The sequence below is a fragment of the Parus major genome, chromosome 18, assembly GCF_001522545.3.
Source record: "Parus major isolate Abel chromosome 18, Parus_major1.1, whole genome shotgun sequence".
NCBI classification, from domain to species: domain Eukaryota; kingdom Metazoa; phylum Chordata; class Aves; order Passeriformes; family Paridae; genus Parus; species Parus major.
The window spans coordinates 6,111,294-6,133,474 of record NC_031786.1 but is presented as its reverse complement, the minus strand read 5'-3'; the positions used below and the strand labels follow the sequence as shown (position 1 = coordinate 6,133,474).

Sequence of the window (22,181 nt, the reverse complement as noted above, 5' to 3'; positions counted from 1 at the left end):
AATCAGAAATTTCATCCTAGACTAAAACCTTTCTCCTCAAAGATTTATTAGGCCTGCACAATTGTCCTCAAAGAGGTTGTTTTGACAAGCACTTGCTTCCAAACAAGATCTTGCCAAAGAGAAGTGTCAGCAGCGTGACTCAGGTTCCATCAATGGTAAAGAGGTGGCCGAGCCTCTGCCAAGACTCACCTATCCATCTCATGAGGGACGTCATGATCTGAAGATACTTGGTCTTCTGCACATTGAAGAAGGTGAAAGGACCCAGGAGGAGCGTGAATGCTGCCTGAAAGGACAACAAAAATCACATATTAGATTAAAAACCAGAAATTCTGCCAGCAAGATGAATTTATCAGGACAACAAAGCTTGCATTGAAAATTTACCTCTAGACATGTCCGTTTGTCATGAAGCTTTCTTTGTTGCTTAATTTTACAGCTAAGCTGGCTGAGACATGGGGTCAAGTAAGCTGTTGGGTATCAGAGGACATGCCTCGGGCAGAAGTGGAGCTCAGGATCCTCTTGGCTCTCAGCTGTTTGCTATCACTGCACAGCACTCCTTTACTGACACATTTCAGTAAAAGCTCTCAGTGCAGCCTTACGGAACATTAAATATTAAACTGTGGCCTCTTTGCCCAAGTACATTCTCAGTTTAGGTATGAATAGCAATAGCCCTCACCAGTCTGCTTCCATTAACATTGATGGGGTGGCTTCGGGATATCCCAGGCTCAACAGCAATGCATGAGCTCTGCCTAGAGCTTTTTTCCTCCATGCTTTAAGGCACCAGTGTAAAACATAGAGGGTTTTTTATACATGTAAAAACTGACAGTGGAAGCTACAGTGTAACAGTTCAGCTCTTGGAAGCTGAAAACCTGTGCAAAGTGAGAAAAAAAGTCATCAGATACTCCTAAGAGAGAACTTAATTCAGTCTGGAAAGTAAAGGCTCTTCAATGAAGAACTTCCTCACTGCCCTCTTGGATGTCTGTTAAGAGACCAGTGTTTCACAGAATCACAGAATGGTTTGGGTTGGAAGGGACCTTGAAGATGATCTTGTTCTAGACCTTCCTCTAGATCAGGTTGCTCAAAGCCCTGTCCAACCTGGCCTTGAATACTTCCAGGGATGGGGCAAATTAAATTGGGGTACACTGCAGCACCAGTCTGTTGCATCTCTTCCAGCTGGGCTGCAAAATACATACAACAAAGATCCATCCTCGGAATCTGGACTGCACAGCTTCCTATGAGAGTTTCTTCTAGCACCTCCTAGAGCACTCCAGGCAATCATGCTATCAGCCCATGCCCAGAGGTGGCACATCCTGTGCAGCACTGTCACCTCTGTTCAGGAACTAAGCAGCACTTGAGCCTTATCTACCCCAGAGAGAAGAGAAAAGGCTTCACTGCAAGAAACAGACCCTGGCTGCAGTCTGAACTTAGACTGAAAGAAGCTACTTTGAGTGAGAGGGAGACTAAATGGGTGTTAGAGAAGAGAGCCCTGCTTGTCCTCCATGGGATGGCACCAGCTAGTGATACACTAACAGGTTCAAAGGCTGTAAACAGGCAACGCTTAGAAAGCCACAACACAAACAGCACAGGTTTGTAGAGTATCCCAAAGAGATTTTTAAAGACAAATATTCAACATTAATATTTACACATTGCTCTTTTCCATGACTTCTTAAAGCAGCACAAGAAAAGGTGTCACCAGAAATGAAGAACTGGGACTCAAAGGGGCAGGTCTGCCAAGCCTCAAGGTCTCTGTCAACCTCAACAGAGTCAGGACAGAACAGAATCCAAGCTATTTTAAGACTAGCACAACCCCAAGAAACCTTTTTTGAGACAGTTTCAGAATATCTGCAAGGCAAATTGGAAATGCCTCGCATCACAAAAATTCTCAGGTGACAAAAGTAAACCCAGAAGGGGAGCAGGGGAGAGAACCCTTGGTTTGACATGTTGCTTGGTGGGGATATATTCTGATCAGAGACCATTGCTTACACCAACTCTTGCTTTTACTGCTCAGACTAAAATAAAAAGGACAGGAAGCATGCACAGAATTCAGATTTGTGAAGCAATTGATGGTTGTTGGAGGAAACACTGAAATCACACAGAATACAATGCCACAGGCATAACTGGCAAGACTAAGAGCCAAATCAGGTTTAACAGTTATGGGACTTGAGGTTTTAACATAGAAACAAATCAGTCAGTTACAAACCTTCTTTTACTCTTCTCCTTCTTGTTCCTTTCTTCAAACTGGGACCTTAACTCCACTCTCCTGCCCACTAGGGACTGCCACTCCATCCCAGAGCAGTGAACAATCCCCAGCAGACTAAATAAACCTTTGATTGAAAAGTGATGCAGGGCAAGGGCCCAAAGCAAAACAAAAGTTGACACCAAATGTCTTACTGCAAGTATTCTTGAGTTTATAACTAATTTCTTTCCACCTTCTGTCCCAACACTGCTCAATGCAACCTCCCTTCAAATCAGTTTATAGCTCCTGTGTCAGAAAGTGCTGAACACAGAGAGATGGACTGTGATAATTAAGGATGTGATAATTAAGGAACAGGTGTCTGCTGAAAATGAGAATGCTCCAGAACCAATTGGCAAAATAGCCCCTCAAACCATAGCAAGGATTGACACTAAATCACTAAGCACCATAGCAGCTGGGTCTGAAACCCAGCTTTGCCTTGCCCACAGAGGAAAGGAGACATGTCAAGGTGGATTTGAGGCTCAGTTGTTGAAAAGCATCAAAAAGCATCCTTAGGTACTAGAAGAACCTGGATGTCCTTCACCTTTTGCAGTTTTTCTCCAGTCCTCAGAGCATCTTAAACAACCAAATCCATCCAGCAAGGTTTTTAACTCCTCCTCTCTGGCCATTACTGCTCAATTCATGGAGAAGAGATAAATTGTGCTTGAATGGTTGAATGATCCCCCCCATCCTTTAGGATGATCATTGTCTTCTGTTCTTAACCAGATCATGGTCCAAAGGAGCCAAGAGAGAGATTAATTCTAGTACAATAGAAATTTATTATTTTTTCTACTTGACACTAGTGATGTGTCAGTGATCCAAGATGAATATCCATGGATCAATACAAACAATGCTAAAGCCTGCAATGAGATGAGACTGCCTTGCTTTGCAGGGATTTGTGCCAACCACTTTTAGGAAAGGAAGCTACAGAACACACTGGACCGCTTAGAAGAAGAAGGCCTGTGCAGAACTGGACATTAAACATCCAGATCAACATAACTTTGAAGTGAAACTGTGAAAATCAACAGGATTGAGCACAGGGCAGGAAAAAGGGGCCAGTTTCTCACCAAGAGCCAGGACATGAGAACAAGAACTCAGTCCCTGGATTAGAGCTAATCTCACCATCAACCATCAGGACAGCCCCAAGACCAGAAACCTTATCTAAAAACACATCCCAAAAGGATGAGAAGTGACTACAGTGCTTAGCAGGAAGATGTCTACTTCCTCTACCTTGCTGTGCCAGACACCTCAATGCTCTTCCAACCCATTAAGTTAATTAGTTTCATAACTTTTCCCTAAGGAAAAAGTAAGCCTAAATAAGCACCTCAGACATATAGCCAAACTTTCCATCTGATGTTTTCCAAGCTCCAGCCTCTCCCAGAGGGAACTAATTCACAAAGTACTTCATTACACATGTAATTCAAACAATTTAAAACCTACATAGAAAATTGTACCAGTCAACCCTGTCAGAAATCAAATATGCAGAGCCCCAGCACTTGAAAAAAATCCTCCCAAGTTTTCCAGTTCACCTCTTGAGTCAGCTGAGGTATTTTCTAGGAGTTCATCATTCTCTTCCTAAGATTCAGCAAATAAACACACTGAAGGCAGAATGGGCATAGTCTGCTTTGATTAAGATTGTTCTGCTAGTGAAGTGGTTTATCAGAAACAAGCAGGTATAGGGGGCTGATTCATTGCTAAACTAAAACAAGGTAAAGGAATGCTTTCTTCAGCTAAGGAGGAGAACTGAATCTATTAAATGCTGTTTAAATTCACAGGATGACAGAGAGGAACCATTACAGTGCTTTTGCACAGGACTGGCTATTAAGAGTGATTCCCTCATTTCCCTCCAAGCTCCTCCATTACATGGGAAAGGCCAGGTAAATCACCAGGCTCATAGTGGAGGGTATATAGAATCCACACACAGCATGTAAATGTAAAATTCTTTATTTTTTCTTCCTTTCTCATGCTGAAAAAGAGCATGAAAATCCAGCACAACAATGACTAAAAAAGACTGTGTTTTTGTTGCTTTTACTGACATTTCCAGTCAAAAAATGAGAAACCAGTGAGGGTAGAAGAAAGAACAGCAGCTTGTCATCCTGAATTACACTCTTCCCTGCAGGCTAGTAGGAGCCACAAGCAGCACATCAGCTTGCTCAACCCCTGGGAGGTTCCTCCCACCAAGCCAGGCCACAGCAACACAGGCACCAAGGTTTGGGATCTTCCCTGAGCTGGAAACTCAGCTGATACCACTTTCCCAGCCTCTGCACCTGTCAGCTCTCAGTATTTCAAAATGAAAAAAGCAGGCTGGTCAACCCGAGTCTTCTTGCCACGGGGGAACTAACTAGGGCTTACCATTGCCTGGAATATATTTATATATATACATTTATATATTTCTAAAAGTATATTTTATTAAAGCTCTTATGTTAAAACTTGGTTACATAACCTTGTTTATTGGATTATCTTATAAAAGCAAGACTAAGACCAAGCGTTAATAGAACATCTGGTTGGTTTTTATCAGCTTAGTTGCAGCCAAGAGGGCCACCAAGAGAGCTCTCAACTACTAAGTGATGGCCAGCTAATGCCAGGAGTCTTTCAGATCATACAGACATGCTTTAAGCCACTCAGAGGGCTGTTTGACCAAACAGGTTATTTATTGACCTGAAGGGTCCATCTATCACTCTGAACCAGTACAGTTCAATAGCTTTCATCTGCTGCTCAGCATGTGGCTTTTACAGCAGCAGCCAATACAGCTCAGGAAGCACAATTAACATCCAAAACGTGGCTGATTCATGTATCAGATACAGTAGTTACAGCATTGTGGCTAGTGCCTGCATACATTTGCAAGAGGACCATCTGAAAAACCAGCCTCATTCATAATTGTCCTCAGAACTTGCTTGTTTTCATGCTACACAAACTCATCTGTAAGAACTGCATCTGTTTTTGGTGCTTGCCAAGTAGTGAATTAAAAACAGTAGCTATTGCTTCTTATTGATTCAGAGCCTTGAAACTTTCAGAAAGATTGGGCAGAAGCAGGGTATGTACCTGAGCAAAGTGAGACCATGATTGTTAAATGCAGCAAATGTGCCAGGAGCAGCACAAAAAGTGCAGGAGTTTTTGAATAAAATCATTTGTGCAGCACGGGGCTATCATACCAATGAGAAGTTATAATGTTTCAGATAACAGAGCAATGATCCCTCAGTTTTAATGTGAAGATGGAGAAGAGGTGCTGTAGTGCCCACTCCTTAGATATCCATCTCTTTGGGCCCCCAGCCACTCTGCCTTTTCCTTTCCTCCTCCCTGCCTTTCACACCCTCATTCAAAATTAGAACCCACCCCAAACAGCATCATTCCTTGGAGTTCTTGCTTTCTTTTGATAGAAGTGACAACATCTCAGACAAACTTCACTATAAGATGGTATCAGCTCCATCTCTGCAGTTAATTATGTTCAGATTTCACAGCTGCTGAGCAATGGTACCTCTGCCCCACAAGACAGCATAGCAAATAACCCTATTCTAAAAAGGGGGAAGATAAGAGCTCATTAAAAAGGCACTGGTTTAATAAAACAGATCACTCTGGTGAGTGATCACTCACTTGGTAGACTTTCACACTTTTGCAGTGTCAAAAAGCCAAGAGCTGAGTGCTTGATACTGGACTGTGGGTACAAGAAGATACAGGCTTGACTGGACAAGCACTTCCCAAAGGAAGCTTTGCTTGATTCAGTGCTCAGATGCAAGGAAAGTCTCCTTGAGCACGGCAGGAAAAGGCAGACATTTCTTACATGCTGTCAGGAGTGGCAACTCTGACACTCGCTCTGCTTCTGCAAGACGTCCCTGAGCTCAGAGTTATTTCACAACTCAGATGAGCACTCGAAGGGACAGATGAAACAATCCAACAAAACCAGACTGCACAAGTACAGAGAGCAAACAAGATATCAGGGAACTGGGATACTCTGTTCCCACCTCAGGTGCTTTCCACTAGAGTGAGTCACATGTAGAAGAAAAGAAGTCCAAAAAGCAAAACTGGATTTATTTGCATGAGCACAGGTCAGAGGTTTTATTCTTGGTTGGAATGCTGAACCAGATCTTTAGTAATTCCTTAGGAACTGGTGCTCTGTTCAAACCCTCTGGGAATTTTTAGGGCTGACTTTGGAGAAAAATATTAAATGCATGTTGCTTTCCCCACTCTTCTTTGGAACTTCTAAATAAAGAAAACAGCTTCATGGCATTTCAGACCTACCTGCAGCTCTCCCAGCACACGCCTGCAGCCTCTGCAAGCTCCTCTGTACCCATTTCAAGTTGTGGCTACTGCAGTGCTACCCCAAGGTGGGCTCCAGTTACTCCTGCTGGGGCCCCCAGCTCTTTTCAGCTAAAACATCTTAAGAGAAAAGGGTCTTGAGCGTGGTGTCCTCTCTGCCATCTCTCATCCCCTTCACCAGGGTGATAAGGCCATGTTTCTGTCCTACATGAGCTCATATCTCAAGCTACAGAGCCAGATGGCCTATCAGCAAGGGCAGCAATCCAAGCTTTCCTTGGTAATGCTTTACCTCTTGCAGTGGACAGTACAACTATAAATACATGGAAAGAGTCTGATTGTTCAGGAAGGAGCTTTTTAAAGAGCTAAAAAAAAAAAAAAAAGCTGAAAATCCACAGCCTCTCAAGGCTGGAGGCAGGGCTGCCGTGCTGATAGGCAGCAAGTTATCAGCAGACAAGCTGTTATGAAGCTCAGAGCTGGTTTAAAAGAGATAAACCAGCCACAGAACAAGGATTGCCCAAAGAAGTCGAGCAGCAACAGGGATTTTAACCTCCAGATCCCCTGCAGAGTCAGGAAGTCACAATGGAGGGAGGCCACAGCCACCAAAAGATCCACAAGGAATATTTATAGCTGAAGAAACAAGGGCAGTTATGCTTTGGGTACAGCAGGCAGCTGCCACAGCAGCTCCAATAATTAACGTGCTGCTCTTGGAACACCTGGCAGAGCTTTATAATCATAACTCACACCAGGCACATTCCTGGCATTGAGGAGCCCTTACCCACCTTCTTCCCCAGTTCCTTCAGGCAGGGAGGAGGTATCCTCCAGGAATTAAGACCTCAGCTGCTGCCAGCCTGCTTATTGCCAGTGAAGTAAAGTGGCCTTTCACCCACAGCACCATTTAAACTGGATGATGCCTCCTACAGTTCCTGTTCACTGCCACAGTGATCCTAATGCGTCTTCCAAAATGGAAAGACCTTCTGCAAGGGATGAAAAGAAGTGCTTGCATCCCCAAAGATACCAACTTCAGTAGATCTGAATACTATCTAGAGATTTTCAAAGGCTCTAGCCCAGCACCAGCATTTGATTCTAACTGCCTACCAGCAGAAAGATGTAGTCATCCCAGCTCCCTAAGCTCTGATCTTGCTGGTCATTCAACACACCAAAAACTAGCTATGAACTGGGCAGCCTCCACAAGGACCTTGGAGGCCAAGGCAGAAGCAGCACACAGACAGCAAGGCAGTATTTGAGGGAGCTCCTCTCCTCCTCTCCCATCCTTCTGTCCTTACTCAGGGCCTCAGCCTGCTTCTGGAGCTGGTCAGCCTCTGAGCACCAGGAACTTTCCACTTTGGAAAGAATACCCTCAAATACCAGTTCTTTCTCCACTTAAATTGAAGTAATTCAGGCACAAAGTGTTCTCAGAAAGTCATTAGGTGCAAGGATTCTGTTCCTGGCATACCTGGGGTATGCAGGATCACAGCCAGCAGCAAGCTTACACTCTCTGGGGTAAATACACTTCCATTATCATTTTTCACAAGAGAGAGATAGAGGCCAACAATAACCCCGAGGTGACTGGCATCTAATTTTTCATCATTGGAGTATTTATGGCACAGCCGTTTGCAGCATCTTGTAATCACTTTACTGCCTCCTTGACCCCTGGTTCCCCCTTATTCTGCATCTCCTAATTGCATCTGAACAAGCAGGAGGGAAGCAGCAAAGTGGATAGATGCAGGAAAGCAGAATGCTTGGCTTGTGATAGTTGGAAGGACAGTAGAGGAGGTGCAGAGCCAAATTTGGCTGTACCCCCCACCACCAGCTTGCTCTGATCTCCCACAGCATACGGAAGTGGAGCTTTCCTCCTTCTTGACACTGGGTGACCTTGAGGAGTTGCTCTCTGCCTCCACAATTTTCATTAGCATGGTATGAGAGATTAATGAGTTTCCTCCAAGAAAGTGTGAGGGCATCATCTTTATACACAAATACAGCCCCAAATTCCTGCATATTTGTAGCCTCTCCTGGCAGGGCATTGGCAACTACAACAATATTTATATTGACTACAAAAGCCCCTGGGTCAGACAGCACAGAGCAAAGGAGATGTGGACCAGCATGACACGGATGCACAGAGGGCCCTGCAAGCATGTCAAGCTACAAGCTGCCAGGGTTAGGAGGTACTTGGGTTCAGCAAGGATGAATGTTCCTGACGGCCACTAAATCCTTGTCTGCCACAACACCAACAGTGCTTCCACCACTACGCCGTTATTTGTCCTCTTTACTTTTTTCCCCCTAAAAACTTCTCAGTTGAGTTTCACAGGGTTCTCCAGCTGCCTGGAGGATGTAGCTTCAGGGGTAGCATCATCCTTTGAACTGTGTCATGCAGGAGTTGCCTGAAAGGAAGTCCCTCACTTTGAAACTACTTAGCACAAAAGAAGAGATAAAGCCTTGTTGCCTGGGGCTAGTGGGGTGTCTGTTTACTTCCAGCCTTCTTCCCCACACAGTGCAAACCAAACAGGTGCAACAGGCCTGGGAGATCAGCTCTGCCCCAGAGCATTATACCGACTTCAACTTACAAGATAAATCCCAGCTGTATTATTTGTATTTATAGACCTGCTTACAGAAGCATGAGCTACGTATGGGATTTGCTGATGTAGTCCAAAAATCCACATTTTTGGACAAGAGCGTCAGTGATCTCACTCAGATATACAGTGCAATTTAGGATGGTGTTAAGTTGCAGACTTATTTAGGAGTAAAAAGATAGATGGGTCTGTCCAGAGCTCTCCTCCACAGCTTCTGATAATGTTCATAGCAACAGAACTGAACAGTTCTGCAGCCCTGGTACTTTCTACCTGTATAGTAAGGAATTAATGGTAATTTCAAGGGATGAGAGATCAAGACTGCTGTCTTGCTCAATGAAAACACTGATGTGAATCAGGCAGCAAGGTCAGATCTCTGTTTAAAAACAAAGCTGGTGCTAAAGCACTGAACAGAATACTGGAAAATATGCTGTTAAGAAAAAGGCTTATATTGCATTTCCCAGGGGATTGTTTAGCTGACTTAACAGATCTTCTCCAACTCTGGCTCCTAGGATGTTGTCACAATCACTGCAAAAAGTAACACTGCACAGGGGAAATGTATTTATTACTTATTTTCTGTAAATGTTCTGAAAATTTAAGATTTGTAACTCTGTTGGAACAGCCTAATCCAATAAAGGAATTTTTAAAAGCCCTTTTTAAACCTTTACCACTTGGTGTAGGGAGTGGGTGATCACATGTATTAGTTCTGACACCTGCCCTATTCAGGAGAGATTGGTCTCCACTATCAGGAGAGAACAGTGTCAGTTTTGGTGCCTTGCTGCCCAAGTGAATTGACTCCAAAGGACAGCTTTATTCAGGGAAAGCAGCAGTGTGGTCTCCCAGCCTTGCTATGCAGCAGGGCTGTGCTTTCAGCCCAGTATCACCTCTGATGAGCTCCCAACCGCAGAATGTGCAGAAAAGCAAACAGAGATCTATCTAAAGCATCACCTAGTTTGTTTAGCTGGTTTGCTTCCAAGGTTCCTGACCACCATCCAACACCACTGAAGTCAAATCAAGCACTAAATGGTGGAGGATATTCTTCCTTGGGACAGCCAAGAGTGTCTGAGCTCACTGATGGCCTCTGCTGACTATATCTCTGTATCTCTTGCACCTTGCTTCTCTGAAGGGCTGGTAGCACCTGCAGCACACCTGGCCATGTATTCAAGCAGCACCACAGCACCCTTCACTTCCAGACAGCCCTTGCCAGCCTGCTGGAGGTGCCAGAGGGGCAGGATTGATCCTTTGGAAAAGCTCAGCGTCCAAGTGGCAAGCACAACCCAAGCTCTACTTAGGAAAAACCCACTTCTCATTGTGAAGTAAACAGACAGCTCTGTACAGAAAACACATTCCAGTCCCCTGCACTATTGATTTTCCAGTGAAAAGAGACAAGCTAATCCATTAATGTTAGTTGCTTCAAAGCGTGGTCTTGCAGTTGCTTCAGTCTGGTCCCAAAGGCTGAGTCTCTCACCCAGTGTTTGCCTTCTGGCTGCTGTTTCTTTCACTCAAAATGCCATCAGTTACAAGGAAGCAATAAAAATCACCCATCAGAAGCTGCACCCATCCAGCTCTTAGGTCACTGGTACAACAAGTTTATATTTCACATCCACAACACTACACACTCATCTGCCTCTCCTCATGACAGCTCGGGAGGAACCTCTTTTTCACAAGGCCAGTTATTATCTGAAGATCCCTCTGCATTAGGAAACACAAGGAATGTGGCAACCTCCAGTAGAGCCAGTTTATCTGTCACAGGCATATGATGAGCAAGCAATTGAAAGGATTTATTGATGAGCACACAGAAGAATGGACCAGGATGAAGGAGGCAGGATTTATGCCATATTGACAAGGCTGTGTGCCAATTTCAACCTATTAGTTGCACAATAAAAAGAGTTGAGACTTGCTTTCCCATCACACACCCAGACACCATTTATTTTAGCAGAACTTGGCTCTTATCCCTCTTCAGCCACTTCAGACCGAAGCAACAACTTAACTGACCTTACATTTTGGTGGCTGAGTAGACAAGAGGCATGAGAAAACTCCAGTCTGAAACAGGGCTTTTAGCCAAGCAAAGCTGTATTTGAGGGGCATCTATAACAATTTGGCCTACTGATATTGATATTTAATGCAGTGCTATCATCTTGTGTCACAGCGATGCTTCAAAACTCAGGTGACCTATACACACAGAAATGGTACAATATTCTGGACTCTTAAAAAGCTTTTTCTTATTTTGAAGGCTTTCAGAACTGCCTTTATGCACAGAAGTAGCAGCTGCATTTTTTGTACTTTTTTTTCTATTTCTACATCAGTATCATAGTAAACCACATCAAAGCATTTGTGGCAAGGAATATAATGCAAGATTATTTTTGGCAAGAAGGTCTTACCATGAATAACTTCTTATAGGATATGCAAGGTGAAAAGCTAATAGTGCCCCAGTCCTGCTGTATCCTTAATGCAAGCTGAAGAAACCTAGAACACAACAATGCTACAGTTTAAGCAATTTATTTAAACAAGATGATGACTTCACACCACCAAGATAAACTTCTATCAGCTTTTCTTCCTTTTTACTGCCTCACTCTGGGAGCCCAGGACAAGCATCCCAAACCTTTTTGATTGATGTGTTGTGAAATCAGCCCTCCCTGGTCCAGCTCCTGCCACTGAGGCAGCTTCCTTCTCCACCACAGGTTCTCAAGGTCTCTAGACATTGACACCTGTAAGAATAAATATCCAGGAGACAGCAGCTGTGACCCATTTGTTACTGAATGTTGCTGCAGAGCACAGCTAAGGAAGACAGGGCAGAGGGAAAGCACTTGCTGCAAAGGGAACAGTGGTGAAAACCCAGGTGCCCTTGGAATAATACCCTGCTTGCAGCAGTGCTCCAGCTCCCAGTTGGCAACAGACAGCTTAGATCAAACATGGATGTTCAAGTACTGCCATGAGGGCTCCTCTCATATCACTGTTGAGAGGCAAAATATAAAACAAAAAACCAACCAACCAAAAAAAAAAAATAATCCACAGAAGCCAACAATGGACTGGGAGCATCATGTGCCAATCAAGCTGATAAAACTGCCCCAGTGCAGGTAAATGCATTTGGAAAGATCTATTTCAACAATAAAAATCTGAGATACCTTTACCCAGAGCAGGGCACAGGCAGAGCCAGGAAGGAGAAATGCCACAGAGGAAAGCAGAGCACACAGAGCAGGCACACAAAGCCCAGCAGTCCAGCCCACAGCTGGAGCTGACCAGGAAGGCAGCACCGAGCCAAGGCTGACAGGATCCACATCAACACTTACCAGTTCAGCCTTTGCCATTCCTGAGCAATGCATACAATACAATAAATAAAATACATACAATACAATACATACAATAGTCTGTGTGTCCTCAGACCACCCCCTCACTCCCTGCACAGCCTCACACAGCTGCAGCCCAGCCCCGCTCTGGTCACTGATCAGAGTCAGGCCGGGGTGACATTGTCCCCTCCTGAAGAGGGACAGTAAGCACCTGTGAGCCCGCTCATTTTATTCACTGCACAAGCACGGTTCCAACTGGGATAATCTCCATTAAACCATCTGCGCTCCCATGCTCGCCCGGCCTGCACCCGCTGGGCTGCCTGTGACACTGCAGCATCTGTGAACCAGCACAAGCGGATGCCGCGTCCTTTCCTCAATCAGCTGAAAAAACCAACGGAGACTCAGACAGAACAGATGCACCTGGTGGCTTTGACGTGCTACCGAGCCAGGCTACCAGGAGTACCTGTGCCAGGGCCTATTCTGAAAGGCACACAGCTCCCCTTGAGAATTTAAGCCACTTCCTTTCCATCATGGGAAGACACGGTGTCCCAGATTGCCAGAAGAGGAGGGATGAGAACAGGGTAGAGGTTTTAGCCCCAGTGGTTGCCGTGGTTCAGAACAGAAGCGTTGTTTGCCAGGTCATGAACGCAGTTTGGATCAGACACTCTGAATGGCTGCTGATCCCCAGGATTTAATCTCTTTGTTATCTCAGTATCTGCTTTCTAGAAACAGGGACTATCATATCACATTCCCTAATGACTTGGACAGAAAGACAAGAAAACGTTATGATGAAAGATCTCAAACTTAAATCTGCTACCCCTTCCTCACGACCTCCCCAGCGTAGCCCAGTGGAACATACAGAGAGCATGATAGAGCAGCTGCACTGAGTGTGAATTCAGCATTGAGAGAACGTGACCCTGTCCTCAGCATTGCCAGAGACAGCCAAGGGACTTGGGAGTCACTCCAGCTGTTGAGGACATGGCAGGGTGGCAATGGGTCTGAAGCAAAGATAGAAAGCCATCGATCTGCTTTAACTGTGATCACTGCTTGCCTTAAACAAGGTCACTGGGCTGCCCAGCACAAGCCTTGCTTGGAAGAAAATTTGTCCTGCAGGGTCTTGCCCTCACAGGAGTGGAACAGCACAGCAAGGCTCACCCTTCAAACCTCCCAGGTCTTTTATGGTCCCAAAAAGGAGGCAAATATTAGCAGCAGGTGATGGGACAGGAGCGAAGAGTCTATTTACATATTTTCTGCACTTACCTTCACTTATTTGTTTTTAAAGTTTTTATTTTCCAAAGCAATTTAGAAACAAGAAGCAAGACAACTATTTGTTCAGACAAAGGTTAATAGGGGCCTAGCGGTCTCTGAAGACTCTGCAGACATGCTTAGGTGTGAAATCTTGGAGCAGCAATAAAGATGCTGCACAGACAAGCAAGTCTCAAGAGAAGAATTTAATCTGTCTAAATATTCTCATTATGTACATAGTTTTCAGCTTCCATTCACAGTAATCAGAGCAGACACAGCTTCCAGAAGCCTTTTTAGACAATACGGCATGAAAAAGGATTTTTATGTCAATCATTATTCTTTTCTCCATCCCCAGCTTGAAGAATCAATGTTTGAAATGGTTTTTGTTGAAAAGAAAATGTGGTGTTGGGAGAGAAAAAATTGACAGGAGAAAGGCAGCATGGGTCTTTGGCAGATTGGTGGGACTCAGCACAAAGCAGCTCCCATTGGCACCATTTGTCCAGAAAACTTCAAATAGATTATTCTCCTCCAAAATAGGTTTTCTGTAGGGCCATGCTCAGAGTATGAAATATAACACTACTTCCAAAGAACTGCTTCACTGGAAAGGGCAAGAAGTTTCAGTTACATCCACACATCTTCCTCCTAAAAGTCACTTAAACCTAAATACAGTACTAAGATAAGGGAGGAAAACTAGAGGCAGGCATCTAGGACAAAAGGGCTGATCCAAAAACTCAGCTGCTTTCTTTTGGGATCACAGTGTCCATCTGTCCCCTTGCCACAGGGGAAGTTGTTTGGAAAAAGAGACATTGTTTGTCCACTGAAACGTGGAACCTGAATTATTCCATCAGGCAGGAGTTCAAAAGAGAAAGTTAAGAAAACAGAATAGTTCTCTATGGGTATGATCCCCTGGGATCAAGAGAAGCTGTGCTCCTGATGCATCTCTCCCCTCTTCACTTTCATGTTGCATTTTCCACTTCAGACAGGCAGGTTTCAGCTTTTCTGGCATGTTCAAAACTCTACTTTTATACACAAGAAGCTTTGACAAAATGTGTAAAGATAATTACAATGGTTTACTACTAAATTTTTTCCTTGAAGTCAAGTGACTTCCTTGCCCTGTGCTCCCATTCCCAGGTTTCTCTCAGAGAGTTTGAGTTCAACCTGTCACTAGTTGTCCACACTGCAAACAGGACAGTGGGAAAAATATTAACCAGGACAGCAGATGAAAAGTATTAGTCAGCACAGCCCCTTCAGAAGCAGCCCAAAATCAAAGCCAAGGTCAGTACTGTGGTCTGAGTGTTTTATAAATGATTACATCCCTTATCCTTCTCTAAGATCAACATCCTCTCTGTTTTCTGGAGAATTAAATCACACAGGTCAAGTAGGGAGTGGAACCAGAAGACCTGGAGGCAGAACAAGTCCCAGTTTACTCCCATCCTCACATAGAAAAAAGCATTAGACTTTTAACAGAAAAGCAGAACTTAATGGTGACACCCAGAAGTATCCTGAAAACAGTGATTGTGAGAACTGATCCCCACCACTACAGACTGGTCTGCTCCCCCACAAACAATCACACCCTCCATCTAAGAGGGCACAGGGAACAACATTGAAGTTCATCCCAGACTGAGCAGGAAAGGATTAACCACTAGCAAAGCCTTTGGAGATATTTATTCTCCAAATCCACAAGACAAGCAGAGGGAAAAGCTCCTCTGAGAGTTATGTACACAGACTGCAAGTCTAATGCTTACACAGTCTTAGTTTTTTTAATTTTGCAAGTCCTAACAACAATTATCTTCATGAATTATAGACATAATGTCCGAGAGACACAGGCAGTAATTAATGCATGTCTGCCTTTTCTGACTAGCTCCTTCTGCTGGGTCAGGGAGAGTTATTGAAATTCAGGAAGGAAATCTTCAATCTTCTAGAAGTTTTAAAGAAACAGACCAAGACAGAATTTAATAAAGCAATAATGTTTCTCTTAAATAATTAACTAGATTTTGACATTCACTAATATTTCTGAAGCCCAGCTCTTACTTTTGCAGTAACACTGGATGTGATCCACTGCATGTTCAAAATGTACTAACTCCAAAATTACCTCTGGATTTCTCTGCACACATGCAGCCACCCTCATTCCTTTTACTTAAAATTCTCACTGAGACCCTTAACAGAAGCCACACTATGCAGCACTAGCATCCTTCCCTCCTCCCATTTTGCCCTCCCGACATCTGTCTCTGAATACAAGCACTCAGCACTCCCCAGGCTCTAGAGAAGCCATGTTCATCATCCTCTGGGAAAAACCCTGGGTTCAGAGCAGAACCCCAGCACAGCATTAGATGCAATAGACAATCCTAAACTAGACAAAGCTATTACTAAGGCAGTGTATAGCACTGAATGTTGTCTAAGCTGGTTGTTTCCATCATCTTTCAAGTAACAGATTCTCCTACAGTATTAACAATTTTATTCACATAAAGAATGGACTCAATGATCCTTCTGAGTCCCTTCCAACTCTGGGTATTTTATGTTCTAAAGCATTCAAGTGAGTTTAATATACTTCAGTATCTTGACAACAATTACCCCCAAGGAATATTACTTAGCCAGTCACTGAAAAACCCAGTGAAGAAAAACCCAGCCTTTGGCAAAAACATCTCACCTGGTTAAGCAATATAAAACTACACACCAAGATGGACAGAACTCAAACTCAAAACCATAAGGATCGTTCTGATAGTAAACAAGTTCAAACACAGCCATGTCACCAAGAATAGGGAGGGAGTATTTGGCCAAAAGAGTCAGACTCAACCAAAACTTTCATATTGTGTTGCTCACTTGAACTACATTATTTCTATAAGGAAAATGAAAAATCCCTATGCACTAGAAGCAAAGTTTAAATAGAAACAGTGGTCATCCCAATTCTAGAAGCTCACCAGATACAGCCTGTAAGCATCAATCCTTCGAATTGGCCCCCAGCACTTGTCTGTGTCGTTGTACTTTGTGCCATCTCCAACACTGCAAGAATGGTTGCCAGTGACACTGCTGGGAAAGGAGGGAGAAACAAAAGACAGTAATTAACTCCTAGCAGATGTCCTCCCCTTTCTCCTGCATTCAAGAAAGAAGAATGAGCAGAGGCCAATCCTCCTCTTTGACCCTGACCACACTCACTGCCTTAGATTTTCTGGACTATGTAACACAGCAAGTCACTGAGTACCAGAGATTTAAAGGCAAATTCTTAAGTTGCCTGCAATTATTTGCAAGTTTCATCGTTTAATCATCAAGGTGGTAAGCTTAGATCTTTTATGGATTGCTAAGGTTTTCCAGTTTCAAGATAAAAGTCCAAATCCAGCCCAGATTTGATCAAACTAATCTTTTTTATTATCTGTTTCTTTGAGAAAGGCACCACTCCCAGACCAGAGCTAAGTCCATGTACCATCACCACTCACTGGCCTTAGGCTTAGTAAGCATCACACCCCTCCACTCTTACTTATCCAAAGAGACAGAGAAGGCTACATATTGCAGAGTATTGCAATCAAACTACGGAGCAACAAGTCTCATGTCTCGTGCTGAAGCTGGAAATACTTTCCACCTGAGGACTTGTCTGGAATCAGGTCAGCTACTTTGCAGGCAGGCAGCAGGCACTCAGGCAGGGAATACAAAACAACTTCACCTCCCACCCACAAGAGAGGAGCTGTCTTTGAGTCATTTTTCCACCCCACGCTTTGGTAAGTACAGTTGATCCTAGTCAGACTTATCATCCCATCAAACCCTAAGTGTGCCCTGTTCCCTGGCAGCACACAGCCCCACAGAAGTAAACACACTTACCAGGTCACCTGCATTAGGGATACTGGCACTGCAGCTGCATAGATTGCCAGATCTCCATAGAGGTAGATAATTATGCAGAAATAGAAGAGGTTGACACCCACTGCAGAAAAAGAAAATATTGTCCAAATTCAGTACACAGAGACCCTTGCTCTCTGCACTTCAAATATACAAAATTTTTAAGATCTTAATCACCATTTGCCTCCATAGTTTGTGCAGCAAACTCCACCCAAGCTCAGGGAACTTACCATGGAACAGGAACTGATGGGGCATGAGGGGCCTCAGAACTCCACTCTGCTTCCTTCAATACCTGGCACTGACACTAAATAAACCCTCTGGTTCAAGCCCCTCCTGCAGTCAACACCAACAGGTCTCATCTAAGTCACCTGCCAGACGAAGCTGTCAGCTCTGAGCAGCCACAGGCAAACATCCAGGTGATGCTCTCAGACTCAGTGTGAGCATAGCCTGACAAAGTGAAATGCAGAGAGAATGTTTTTAGGCTATGTTGAATCCAAATCCTCTGACTGCAAACCTGCAGGACCTTCACAATATGGATTTGTTGGGATTTGGTGCTGCAGAGCTCACATTCCAATGGGCTGAAATGGAGCTGCTTTGGGAGATTCCCTACCACTGGCAACTTGAGCCAAAGTACAATCCTGCAAAAATTTAAATCTGTTTCTGCATCCCACTTACCCTGATGCTACCACATACACTGTTCCTGCCCCTACTCATTTTTTTGTGTTTTTTCTCTGTTTTTTGGGTAATTTTTTGAAAAAATTATTTTTAATTTAAAGATTACCCTGCCTTCACCTATAAGATTAAAAGAAAATCTTACACAAATTAATTGGGTGCACAGAACAGCCTTACTGAGTCACAACAAGATACTGGTGGGAAGGGCTAAAATCTAAAAGGATAAAGAAATGCTTGGTGAGACTCCAGGATTCTCTTCTTGCAAGCATTTCACCAAGAGACTGGAAGACATTTTATTTCAGAGTCAGATGAGCTGCAGAATAAAAGCCTCAAATTTATTTAACTTAGGAAGTTGACGTTGAAGGAAAACAGCTCAAGAAACCTGCCCATACTTTCAAGTTGTGATGCCACCTGATGCTTAATCCCAGTGCAGCTTGATCCAACCTCACACTCACAACTGTGACAGCTATCAAAAAAGGACAACACTGATGCAGGAATGAGGACTCATTCCTACACTGCTTGGGTGCTCCAAAGCTTTACCATGTTCTTCCATCGTATTGCCCCTGGATCTCTGGATGTCAGGAAACATTATAAGGCATTCTCCTTTGTTTAAATAACTTATTCCATATGCTGAGCCTGCTTAGCATGAAAGGGGCTGTATCAGGAAAGCACTGAGAGAACTTCCCTGCTTCTAAATCAGTGCTCTAGTTCTGTTCCTGGAGACAAATGGACTTACTACAGAAATTGTCAGATCATTCAATATAGTTCTCCCCTTGCTCTGTGAAAGATGTCTTCACAGTTAGGGAGTCCCTGCATTGTTCTGGAGACAGCAACAAACTACCTACCAGTCTTCTCCAATTTCCCATTAAGAAGGTTTGAAGGTTTTAAAAAATATCAGACATAGGGCAGAAGCTGCAGGGACACAAAGCTCAGGACTTTGAAGACTCAGACAGATATTCTGTTTTGGGATCTGTGACTGGTCTCAGGACTCAGATGCCCCCCACACACAAAATAAAGCTGACATGACCACAGCAGCACCCTCATTCCAATGCAGACATCTCTGTCTGCAAGAAGCACAGGTGACACTCCTTTCCCAAACTCATCCTTTCCAAGACAGGAAGATTTTAGCAACAGTTATTTTATAAACTGCTGCTGACCCTCCCTGATCAATACTTTCATTACTGGGCACAAAATGGGGTGAATAAAAAAAGCAATTACTTCCTGTAAGGAAACAGCATGACAGATGTGCCTAGAATCTATTACTGCAATAAATGACTGCTCAGTCCTAGAAGAAAGCACCCAACATTAAAAAATAAAAAAAAATAAATCAAGGAAAAAAGTAGTTTTTCAGAGCCAGCTCTTTCAAAAGAGCATACAGTCTCCTCACAGCCTAAACCTAAGTCAGCTCCCTTTAAGAAAGCAGACAATCTGAAATTGAGATTTATCCCCAGCTTACCTCCTAGGACTGCAGATTCAACTTCTGTCAGATTGTTGAAAATAAAAATCAGCCAAGGGAAAGGAGCAGAGAACTCACTAGAAATCAGGGGGTTTGAGGTCTACTGCACAGTTTTCATCAGCCTTCCCTCTGCAGGCAGTAAAGCCCTCCATCACCTTGGGTTTGGATCCCTATTTTGTGTATCATGAGTAAACACCCAGACATTTACCAGCTGTGAAAGCTCACAGGCTGGTGCTTGGAGCTGGGAATTCCCCAGTGTGGCCCAGTTTCTCAGCACTAAGTGGTCACTGAGCAGCTGCCCTGGCTGAAGCCCTTTCTGTGCAGCTGTGGGGAGGGAGCACCTCAACAGGGACCTGCAGAGGGAGGTCCTTCACCTGTCTGTCTCTGCAGCCACTTGCCGGCTAGAGGGTGTCTCTGAACCAGTGACAGGGATGGAGCTTACTGCTGAGCTCAAACAAAGGAAAAGCAGAATATGAGTTACAGCTGCCCCAGGGCCTTGGCTGTGGGCACCTCATCCCATCTGGAAGTCACAAGTAGGGTCAGGCCATGGCCTGCAGCTGTTCTGGACACGTTCCTGCAGATGGATTCATCCCTTTCGATGGGCTGAGGAGACCCTGGGGAGGATCCCTAACACAGAAATCAGATAACTGGCTAAAGCAACATTAAGAAGAGGGATTAAGATTTAAGAGTACTAAGCAGTTTATTTCACTTTGCTCGGAAGCTAAATCAGTGCTGATGGAGAGAGGACACATATTCCCAGCACCCTCTACTGGCTGAGCACCAGAGAGGCCCAGAATCTGCCTGACTTCTGGTGGTTCTTTCCAGCTCCCCTGTGAAGCACATGCGATGAAGGGGCCTCCTGAAACTTGGTAAGAACACTCTGACTGCTGTGATCCCCATCCCTCCACAGGCAAACCTCAGCAATACTGCTAAACCCTGTTATATGATTGCTCTCAAAGCACTTCTCAAATATTACTCCTCAGAGGAACATCAAGAGACAGGGATGTGTTCACCATATTTTACACACAGCAAAGCAAACAAGCAAGAAAACTTGCCTAAGGTCATAACAACTCAGTGATACAGGCAAGACCAGGAACAAGATGTTTCTGACACACTTCACTTCTCTGACTAAAAACGTGGCAGCTGAGTCCCAGGTGTATTATTTTGATAATCCTAAGTGATCCAAATCTATAAAATCACAGAAGAGGCATGCAGGAAAATTATAAAGTTGTTTTTTTTTTCAATTAACTTTAAAATCAAAATAAAAAGTTCAAAGAATATTCATTCCTTAAGCCCAGCTGTCCTTCAGAGGCAACAGCTTTTCACTGGCATAACACTGATGTAATGCAGTGGAAAAAACCTAGCCTTCCATCACCTCTTTGCAAGGTAGCCAGCAAACAAGGGAAAACATCACTTTCCAGAAAAAACAGGGCCTGACAGGCTCAAAACTGCACAACCATGGTGTCTGATGATGTTCTGGCTCTGCACAGTATTTCATTGTCCTTTTTTGCAGGTTTCAGAATCCTCATCATGATGGTTTGCGTTTCTATCACATGCAGCAATAGGTAGGGTTGTATTAAAGCAGGGTTACAAGTTTGTTCCCTGGCATGCAAAAGACATTTAAAAGCAAAAAGAAAAGCCAGCTGTCTATCATATCCTCAGCAGGGACCTCTTCAGCAGTTCATGGCCCAGCACTCTTGATGATTCCCCAGATGCAGACAATTCCTAGAAGCTCCTATCAGAAGTCTCCTTCAGACTGCTCTTTACAAGGCTCAGGGAAGCCTGAATGTCTTATTCTCAAATGCTACAACCAAAATGCAAACAGAAAACACTATAGCCAGGCTCAACTGCTTCAGACAGTGGAGATCATAAAGGACAGATGCAGTTCAGAGGTAAGTGAAGTGCAGTCAGAAAAGGCACTGACACTTGCCTGTGTCAAGAAACTGCTCCCATAACCTGCAGTGTTTTGCTGGTTCCATGTCGACCACAGCAGGTTCTGGCCTACCTGGTCCATAAATACTTTACAGAAATCCCACACAGGAGGATGAATAGAGTCCACAGAGAGAAGGAACAGCACATTTGGGTGGAATTATCACAAACTCAGGATGCAAACCCACCCTGAGAAGCATACAAATTTACAGAACAGCCATACACACAACGTGCAGGAGGACTCAAAGGGACTTTTGATAATGTTCGTCACTTACCTTTATTGAAAAACATGGAAGCCATCTGGCCCATTTCCACCCTCTCAGTAATTTCAAAGATATTGGCTGAGCCACGTCTCTCTGTAAGTTAAAAAATAAGTGTTTCAACCAGTGCCTCCAAAAAGCCCTGAGACCACATTACTTGGGTACTTGGGAAGCTCTAGCAGCAGTTTGAAGGACAGTATGTACAACTCCACAGCTGCAGTCACTGGGCCAATTACTCTGCTGAAGCTAGTTTAAAGGTGTTTTGAAAATAAGATGTTCTCATCTTAGTGACCTAGAGAGAAAAGATCTGTATCAGGCTGCAGAAGGCAAACTGAATTCTCAATGAGTCTTATCTTGCAAGTGCTGAGGACTTTGGGATGAGAGCATGTGGAAATAAGGGTGAAATGGACAGAGGAGTCCACTGGAACACTGTCTGCAAAGAGGCCTCACACCAGTGAA

At 44.0% G+C, this 22,181-nt stretch overlaps 1 protein-coding gene across 4 annotated transcripts in view; it reads right to left on the bottom strand.

Annotated features, from left to right (window-relative positions):
* Positions 1–22,181, bottom strand: part of TMEM104 (transmembrane protein 104) — a 44,193-nt gene that overhangs the window by 15,046 nt on the left and 6,966 nt on the right. For 3 of the 4 annotated variants that reach the window (XM_015646029.3, XM_015646031.3, XM_033518678.1), the window contains exons 6-9: positions 21,738–21,818; positions 17,391–17,490; positions 16,499–16,607; positions 190–283 (exon numbers count right to left, since the gene is read on the bottom strand). In XM_015646029.3, the coding sequence (XP_015501515.1) occupies positions 190–283; positions 16,499–16,607; positions 17,391–17,490; positions 21,738–21,818 (384 nt within the window). The remainder of the gene's footprint in view (positions 1–189; positions 284–16,498; positions 16,608–17,390; positions 17,491–21,737; positions 21,819–22,181) is intronic. The other variant, XM_015646032.3, reaches the window with a different exon arrangement.